General features: G+C 35.9%; 4 protein-coding genes across 6 annotated transcripts; 1 reads left to right on the top strand and 3 right to left on the bottom strand.

Moving 5' to 3' along the window:
- The first annotated feature begins 913 nt into the window (after positions 1 to 913).
- Positions 914 to 3,118, top strand: Pgk (phosphoglycerate kinase). Its single transcript, XM_031971334.2, has 5 exons — positions 914 to 1,177; positions 1,418 to 1,766; positions 1,846 to 2,184; positions 2,309 to 2,528; positions 2,650 to 3,118. The coding sequence occupies exons 1-5, from the start codon at positions 1,116 to 1,118 to the stop codon at positions 2,925 to 2,927; spliced, it is 1,248 nt and encodes a 415-aa protein (XP_031827194.1). The 5' UTR covers positions 914 to 1,115; the 3' UTR covers positions 2,928 to 3,118.
- Positions 3,119 to 3,332: 214 nt separating this feature from the next.
- Positions 3,333 to 5,324, bottom strand: Pex19 (peroxisomal biogenesis factor 19). Its single transcript, XM_031971352.2, has 5 exons — positions 4,911 to 5,324; positions 4,378 to 4,557; positions 4,161 to 4,324; positions 3,845 to 4,075; positions 3,333 to 3,768 (listed from the first exon to the last, which is right to left on the bottom strand). Exons 1-5 carry the CDS (start codon positions 4,969 to 4,971, stop codon positions 3,541 to 3,543), a joined length of 864 nt encoding a protein of 287 aa, XP_031827212.1. The 5' UTR covers positions 4,972 to 5,324; the 3' UTR covers positions 3,333 to 3,540.
- Positions 5,325 to 5,604: 280 nt separating this feature from the next.
- LOC116424658 (hsp70-binding protein 1) lies at positions 5,605 to 7,580 on the bottom strand. The gene is made up of 5 exons (XM_031971339.2): positions 7,106 to 7,580; positions 6,781 to 7,021; positions 6,304 to 6,706; positions 5,981 to 6,218; positions 5,605 to 5,912 (listed from the first exon to the last, which is right to left on the bottom strand). Exons 1-5 carry the CDS (start codon positions 7,147 to 7,149, stop codon positions 5,702 to 5,704), a joined length of 1,137 nt encoding a protein of 378 aa, XP_031827199.1. The 5' UTR covers positions 7,150 to 7,580; the 3' UTR covers positions 5,605 to 5,701.
- A 187-nt stretch (positions 7,581 to 7,767) lies between these two features.
- On the bottom strand, positions 7,768 to 8,946 carry RpII15 (RNA polymerase II subunit RpII15). Of its 3 annotated transcripts, XM_031971360.2 has the most exons (5): positions 8,598 to 8,944; positions 8,458 to 8,521; positions 8,250 to 8,379; positions 8,111 to 8,184; positions 7,768 to 7,993 (listed from the first exon to the last, which is right to left on the bottom strand). In XM_031971360.2, the coding sequence occupies exons 3-5, from the start codon at positions 8,376 to 8,378 to the stop codon at positions 7,804 to 7,806; spliced, it is 393 nt and encodes a 130-aa protein (XP_031827220.1). In that variant the 5' UTR covers position 8,379; positions 8,458 to 8,521; positions 8,598 to 8,944; the 3' UTR covers positions 7,768 to 7,803. The 3 variants fall into 3 exon arrangements, with proteins under 3 accessions (XP_031827220.1, XP_031827219.1, XP_031827218.1); XM_031971359.2 differs by having other exon boundaries at positions 8,250 to 8,397; positions 8,458 to 8,946; XM_031971358.2 differs by having other exon boundaries at positions 8,458 to 8,943.
- Between the last annotated feature and the right edge of the window lie 123 nt (positions 8,947 to 9,069).

The raw sequence follows: 9,069 nt of genomic DNA, 5'->3' as shown, positions 1-9,069 counted from the left end.
AATATTTCTCCTAATTACAGAAGGTTCGTTCTCGTTCTATTTTCATGCGTGCCACTGCTCTCTGCCTCCTGTTTTACCTTCATTTTAGAATCGGATAAACGGTCGACGGCACGATTGTGTTACTATGCCAGACTCGAGAATAGCATCGGTCAGATGAAATACCGGAATACCAGACGTTGATCGAATATTCCATGTCTGCGAGTCCCAACCATATTTCTACTTTGGCAATGGCGCATTCCAACGGAACGATCTTCTTCCAGTCTCCATAGTCTACCCTTTATCTTCTTCTCTCGAACACCGCTGCTTCCTCTCCGACTCGCGGAGACTTCCAGTCTGACTTTTCACGCGTAATCGCGTAACGTGCATCGGATTACGCGTGCAAAGACGGATGAACCGGAAGCGACGGTGACATTCCAGTTGGAGAATCATTCGTTTCAATCGCGACGTTCCAGAATGTTCGAATCGAAACAGGAATCGTTCATGAATCTCAGTTACGATTGGCAACGCGATTGCTTCGACTGGAACAGGCTCTCTCTGGATAACAAAGAACAAACATCGCGTACAATTGGTTTGTTTGCTCGTGTGCGGCGAAATGATAGAAATTACTAAACTAAACAAATTTCCGTCGAGTATCTTCGCCTGGTCCAGGTTTCCTAGGTTCGACTCCGGACTGCTCGCGGACTTTACCGGGAACATCGCACGGTATCTGTACATCGAGGAAAATCGGAATAACGAGAAAGGTGTAGAAAGACGAGTAGTTCTGTATCCGTTGATAGAAGCTGCACATATAATAACTCGACACTTTTTTCAGAATAAAACAACGCAATGACCAACTAGCGCGTACATGTACTATAGTAACCACATTCGAAACGGTTAATCCACGTTCGATGCGCGCGGCTCGAATACTCGTAGGAGGTCGCTACATTCGTCGACCTTGCTTTGACTTTGTCGACTCAAAGTGTTCCGGTGATAAAACGTCCCGAAAGGTAGTCGAGACTTTTGTCGCAACTTGTGCTACCGAACGGAGGTTATCCAACTTTCGATACATCGTCGAAACATTGAACGTTCAAGCGAGAATTATTTCAAAGCCAATTTCACATTTCACTCGCAAAGTTATGGCATTGAATAAGCTCAGCATCGACAAAGTGGATCTGACGGGCAAACGGATTCTGATACGGTACACGTCTATTCTTTAATCGTACTTTCCTCAATTTCGTTTCAACCACTCTTTGAACTCTGCGTTCAAACAACCACAAATCTTCGCACGAAACCTCGCATTTCGAGACGTAACCTCGATGCGTCAACCGAGTTACACCGAAAACTATCGGAAGCCGGTCAAACAATTTTTCATTATTCTACAAAGACGATAGTATTTGTTTTACCGATTGTTTTACAAATTTACTCGGTCACGTTACAGGGTAGACTTCAATGTGCCGTTAAAGGATGGTAAAATAACTAATAACCAACGAATCGTAGCCGCGTTGGATACCGTTAAATACGCCCTCGAGAAAAATGCAAAGTCCGTTGTATTAATGTCACATTTGGGACGTCCGGACGGTAAACCGGATATGAAATACACTTTAAAACCAGTCGCCGAAGAATTAAAGTCGTTACTTGGAAAAGAGGTTTTGTTTCTGAACGATTGCATCGGATCGGAGGTGGAAGCTGCTTGCGCCAACCCTGCGCCTGGAACCATCATCTTGCTAGAAAATTTAAGGTTCCACGTAGAAGAGGAAGGGAAAGGAGTGGGACCCGATGGAAGTAAAGTACGAGCTTTCCACTACCTTCTTCCTTTCTTTCGTCCATTCGATCGTACTCTATTCGATAGTACTCTTTTTCTTGCAGATTAAAGCGGATAAAGAAAAAGTCTTGGAATTTAGAAAGTCCTTAAGAAAACTTGGAGACATTTATGTCAACGATGCGTTCGGTACTGCGCATCGAGCTCACAGTTCGATGATGGGAGAGGGATATGAAACGAGAGCTAGTGGTTTTCTTTTGAAGAAAGAATTGGACTACTTCGCTAAAGCGTTAGATAATCCTGAAAGGCCATTTTTGGCTATACTAGGAGGCGCGAAAGTTGCTGATAAAATACAATTGATAAATAATATGCTAGATAAAGTTAATGAAATGATTATTGGAGGTGGAATGGCGTATACTTTCTTAAAAGTATCAAAAAATATGAAGGTGAATGTCATACAACAATATTTTTTCCCTTTCTTTTCCTGATATTCAATAATCGAATCAACTACGCATTGATTTGTGCGTCAATTTAAACGTCAACTTCAGCGTATAATATTTTTCAAGTTAGATAGGCAATTCGTTATTCGACGAAGAAGGTGCAAAAATAGTCAACGACCTATTGTCAAAGGCTGAGAAGAACAAAGTTCAAATACATCTGCCAGTCGATTTTATTACTGCGGATAAATTCGCGGAAAATGCTGCTGTCGGCTCAGCGGATTTAGAAAACGGCATACCGGACGGTTGGATGGGTCTCGATGTTGGACCAAAATCACGAGAATTATTTAGCGGTACGTAGTATGGACGCTTATCCTTTTTTCCTTTCAATCTTGTATTTATCTTATAGAATGCAATCTAGTAGCATGAAAAATAAATGCCCGAGTGTATACTGATGTACAATACAATTCGCAGAACCGATTAAAAGAGCGAAAACTATTGTGTGGAATGGCCCAGCAGGTGTTTTTGAATTTGAACAGTTCAGCAAAGGTACAAAGGGCCTCATGGATGATGTTGTTAATGCTACATCGCGGGGTGCTATTACCATAATTGGAGGTGGTGATACAGCCACGTGTGCTGCTAAATGGAAAACCGAGGATAAAGTAAGCCATGTAAGCACCGGGGGCGGTGCCAGCTTGGAACTCCTCGAAGGAAAAGTCTTACCAGGAGTGGAGGCGCTCTCTCCTCTATAAATTAGCAACATGTGCATTCAAAAGCATCGATTGTCGTTCAAATTTTAAATATGTCTAAGCAATAGTCTTACAACGGCAAGTCTATCGTTGTGGTTCCCATGTAACACAAAGCTGTCTACGAATAGAGAGAAGATGTAAACACCCGTTCAATGATCGAACATCAAATAGAAATATTATATTGATTCCTTGGATCGATAGAATTTAGTTATTGCGGAAATCGTGATGTATTAAAATACCATTTAAAACAATGGAATGTTATTTCCCACAGGTTAAAACATACAATTACAAAATTCGGGTTTAAACGTAATACCACCGTATTAACTTTGTACGTATATCAACATCTATATATATATACATAATATGTATATATATACATGTACAAATTCTAAAACTTACAGACACACGTACACGTGTTTTTATTTATTTACAGACACGATTCCTTCCTGATAATGTCATTATCAAGAATAATAAGCCTATTAAATAGTTTACCACTTATCGACTATACGTACAAATAGAATGTACATGTTTCAAATATTATTAAGTTGTAAGCCCTGCTATATGTTCATTCGATATCTCCATTTTCCTTTCGCGAGAAATAATGATGAAAATTCGTTTACATTAATCGACAATTTTGCGGTGAATCCATGCCACGAAGTAACGCTGGAATGACAGGATCCCCTTCGGCATCAACTTGAAAAGGCATTGTTTGTTCTCCTATAAGCTCTTCGGGTAACTGTCCGTACCCTAGCACTTCTTGCATAAGCGATATTACAGTTTCCAAACGTTTTTTCTTCAGTTCTTCGGTGTCTTCGTCTTTTTCCTTTTCTAGTTCAGTACATACCTACCAAATGCGTAAAATGCACGAATACGATAGTAACGTTATCAGTCTTTTCTACGAAAATGTTTTCGTTGCTCACCTGTTGCATTAATTCCAATTGCTTAGTGAATTTGTGTAGATCATTAGATGACAATGTTGCTTTCTTCCCTTCTAACCACTCGGGATATTTATCGACCAATTCTTTCAATGATGGGTACAGAATTTCCTTCGACAACAAGTGTTGCAGCATTCCTTGCATGATCGGTAGAATAGCACCGGGTCCATCATCCAAAGATGCTTGTCCAAGCATTTCGGACAAGTCAGCTTCATTCTATAGTGTAACGGTTTTATAAGGTACTGTTCTTTGAAATACAATGAATTAAGGTAAAGTGATATTTATATTGCATTATAAATACTTGTAATGATTCGGATGTTGCAGATAGGTCGTTTAATGCTCGAGCAATAGCAGTTTCAAAGTCTGTACCGGTGCTATCTTTGTCGGTGTTACCTTCATCTGATATTACACTTGCAATTGTTTGTGCCATTTTTTGAAAAGAAGCACCCAATTCACCATCCGATCCTAATAAAAAATATTAGACTAACATCTTGTTGAAACATTTCAGAAGCCTTTACCGTTTTTCATTAAATTTTGCAGATTCTTCTCAAACTGATCAGCAGCTTCTTCGATAAAGTCTGCAGTCCAAGCATCTTCTAACGATTCAAAAGAGTTTTTCTCTGTTGTGACTTCTAAAGATTCCTTTTTGTCGTCTGTTTTATCTACATTTTGGTCTTTAGTGAAATCTTTTAAAGCACCTGTAATATTATAAACTAAATGAACACCACAAATATCTGTAGCATTAAACAATGCATAATATGTAATGTTAACAATGTTCTAATTTCGTTTGTTCGTCCAAAAGAATGTTTGTGTGGATTACATAACAAAGAAATTATTTTGTAAATCGTCAACAAACGTTTGCGAGGTAACAAAAAATAATTGATTAATCATTTTTATAATTCCGATAAAGAAATCAAATGAATTGAACTCAAGTTTCACTAAAAATATCAATCAGAGAAAAATATTTGTCCCAACAGGATCATGTTAAGGTTATAAAACTCCTGTAATACATTAATTTAATTATGCTTTACTAAACAGATTAATTACTTACTGTCTAATAGGTCATTTAATTCTTGATCCTCTACTTGATTTTTCAGTTTTTCATCGGCCATGTCTACTGATTTTTGTATTTGATATAAACTTTTAAATCACAGCATGAAGGTACGTGCACCAAAACTGTACACGCTTGTCACCTTACACGTGTATTACAAATACTTTTCAGATTAATTAACACAAATGAATTCGTACATTTTTCTCAAGTTTAACAATTAATGTACGATTAATAATTTTCAATAGTTTTACTTGATACACGTTCGTTCTTATGTAACATCGTTATAAAAAATACATATAGTATCAGTTGCGATGTGACATTTTGAGAAAACTTCTGTTACTATCGTGACAGAAATAGTACATTTAAATTTAAGTAACAATGCTACGGTGAAGTTCACATAACGTATTTCGTAATTTTCACTGTTCCGCATTTACATTTTCAGTACATATGATATTTTTCATGCAAAATTACAATTACAGAGAAACGTATGTATGTTTATTATATTGTATAGAAATAACGCGTAGCGCTGTAACTGCAATAAATGATTTTGTTTATTGTTTTACAAATTAACAGTATTTCAATTGATTTACAGTACAGGTTCTTTAAAAGCAATTTTCTTATACATCAAATCTTGGATTTCATTTACAATAGTGACAATTGTTACTGCGCAAATTAAAATATGCGATACATAATATATAAAATATATTTAAGTTTCTTTATTAACACCAATATCCAGTAATGTACAAACTTAATACACATAAAAAGAAATTTCCAATATCATTGAACACCGATTATCTCTCTTGACTTGTATCATGTTCGGGGAATAATTTGTTTAATAACCGGTAGCACACCTCTACCTGATCCAGATTCTCTTCCTGTTCTAGATCCTTTATAGCACGTTTCAGTGTGGACTGTAAACGAAGTTCTGGACGCCTACATTCATTTAAGGCTGGGAGAAAATCATTTTTGGTCAAACCATCGAGAATATTCAACAACTGGTCCCTAAAATGATAAATACCGTATTGTGATCCATTAAATTATGCAAAGAAAGTGGAGAAAAAATACAATACCTAATTTCTGGAAGTAGTTCACTGGTGGCTAATGACCCAGTTGCTTGTTCTACTAAACCCATATTAATTAGCATAAGTTTCAGATCATTCATATTTTCCTCATTACAAAGAGAACATAGAAGGAAAGTAGATTTAATCTGTAGCTTTTTCACGGAACTTTGCATAGCTCTCAAAAGTACAGAGTATCCATCATTTATATCCATGTATTTCAGGGACAGTGGATGTTCACGAACTATGCCTATATATTTAAAATTCACATTTTTAGCGAGTTCCACGAGGAAACATATGTAGCTCCTATTTAAGTGAACGAGACCTGTACTTACAAGATACAGCATACAAAGCTTTGATCCTGGCAGTTTCCGCAGGATCTGTGTCTACCATATTCAACAATACAGGAAATAAACCAGTTTCTAAAAATTTGTCTTGGCAAAAGGGATTATTCTGAGCTAATTCAGCTATTACATCTGCTGCTCTCCATCTGATGCTGCTATGTGGAGAATTTAAACATGGACCAAAAATTGAGAAACCTCCAATTTTATAGAAATCATTCGCAACATCTATATTATCCACATAATCTGAGATTCTTTCTAAAGCAGCTTCTTGTTGCGAAGTATCATCGTCTGGACGAAGGTCAACAACATTGGATAAAGTTTTAATGCTTTTCTGTAATTCTTCTATAACATTACACGACAAAGAAGAAATTGCCTCTCTTAAAAATTGTTGTCTCTGTAATTACATGTGAATGTAATATATTGAAATTATACGCGCGGTATCTAACAATTTATAAATATTATACCCACTTCTTTGTCCATTGGATTCAATTGAGTACTATTAAGAGAATCTTGAGAATTTGTTGCTTCCATAGCATATCTCAATAAACCCTGCAAATTTCTTGGCTGTCTGGGTTGATTTGACGTTGCCGTTAACATTTGCATATCGGTATTATTTGTGTTTGAAGGGCCTTCAATTGACAGTGGTCTTGCACTGCTACTTGCATGCGATTGAGCCACCAAATTTCCTTGTTTGTTGGAATTTTGAGATCTGAAATAATATTCGGAAACGGATAGCTTTGAATTGACCTTAAATGCAGATAACGATCAAGATCAGTAAATAGATTCCTCATACTTCTCCATTTTTTCTGTAATCTTCGTCGCATGCGATGCACCCATTAATCAAATGTAACGTCCTCAAATGAACGTTCTATTGATATTATTAGAAGGAAAACACATTCTGAGACATAACACGGCTATTTCTTACTAACGCTACTGTCGTTTTTGACGAACTGAAAAATCTTTTTAAACGTAACGATGGAAGTGGCGTACATTCGTTTTTCTAGTGAAAATAACTTGAAGTACCTAGATGTTGGTTAGAAACGACACCGACTTCGTGAAATGCGTTCACATACACAATCAAACAAAAGTAGTGATGCGAAGGTTATACATTTCGTAGATATCCGATATTCGATTAATAAACGAGAAATTTCAGCAAGATAAGTTAAGTTTTAAGAATAGAAAAGATTTTCTGTTTTAACAAACCAAACGATTCGACCACACTGTTCAGCGATTCGATTGGTTCATTAGCCCTCTATGATTATGTACTTACGAAATACAAATTTATGAAACTTGTTTGCATTTGTAAATTCTCGACTGACGTATGCAACTACACTTACTGTTAATTAAATCGAAAAGATGTTTTTACTTTTTCACGTAAATATGCATATATCGAAGGAGGGGAAAAGTATATTGAAATTTAATTTTTAAAGGTATTTCAAATATTTAATTACAATGTATATCAAAATACTGAGAGAAAAATATTGTTAAATTTTATTCTGTCCATCTATGAGAACAATGCTGATTAGTACACACATAATATAACCTCATTTCTTCTTCTGCTCGTCTCGTTTGTGCTTGGAAAAATACAGCTTCTCTGTGATTACATTTAGGACACGGATGTTCTTCTGTTCTTGGTAAAGTGGGATCAGATATTACGTCTGCTACGATATGTGTTAGTTCACTGAAAAAAAAAGAATTTTCAATAAAAATTGAATTGGTGAAAATATTGTAAATTTGTCATTTTTATTTACAATGACAGTAAACAAAGATCTATTGTATTAGCATTAAAGATACTTACTCAATTTCATGCATAATTTTGTTCACGTATATACAATTACTGTCAGCCAATTGCTTAAAATCACAATTTCTGCACTGAAACATGTATCAAGGATTGAAATATTTCCGAAAGCGAAATGGTATTCATCGATCATACTTACAGCATACATTAGTACTTTGTTTTCTTTGTCTTCTTTAGGATACAACATATTATTGCATTCTTGACAAAATCTGATACCAACAAAACCTGGCCCGTCATCATGCGTATCGTATCCAGTTATTTTCGACATACTTGGAATTTTACGAAAACTAATATATTTTACACCTTCTTGAGTAATATGTAAACACTTGATCAATATTCGTACTTACATTACGAGTGAGAACTATTATATGGTACATATATGGTCTGCGTTAATCCGTACAAACTTAAAACCTTGATGGGCAAATGAACGATTTTGGAACATTATTCTAGAAAAGAATCAGAATTCATGCTCGTAATTTCTATTTACCAAGTATACTCGTTACACCTGCATAGGACGTGCAAAACAATAAGGGCGACTTTGCTTGTCACGTGACTAATTTCTTATTGGTTTATTTTTTCTTGACACGAGAGGATATTTGTAATTACTGCTTGAAATGAATTCGAATACACTGCTTCGAGTGAGTAACATAACGTGTCTATTTTTCCACGTAAATTTCTTTTTTGATATTAACTCGAGTAGCACAACGATCATGAAATAGGCGGGAAAAATAGTTGTCGGCTAAAAAATGGATAGGGCTCGTCTCTTATTGAATATTTTGTTATCGCATTACGTGTTTGTCGAAAACGACGGAGTCTTTGCGACAGTATTTATCTATAAAATGAATGTTTTTTCTGTGATGGCGCTGAGAACGAAAGTTTTACTTTGTTACACCAATCCCAAAGCACGGATAAAAGTTACTAAATTGTAACATATATTCCATTGGTTGCAAATACAATCT

This window comes from Nomia melanderi, chromosome 5, assembly GCF_051020985.1.
Source record: "Nomia melanderi isolate GNS246 chromosome 5, iyNomMela1, whole genome shotgun sequence".
NCBI classification, from domain to species: Eukaryota; Metazoa; Arthropoda; class Insecta; order Hymenoptera; family Halictidae; genus Nomia; species Nomia melanderi.
This window is presented reverse-complemented; position numbering and strand designations above follow the sequence as displayed.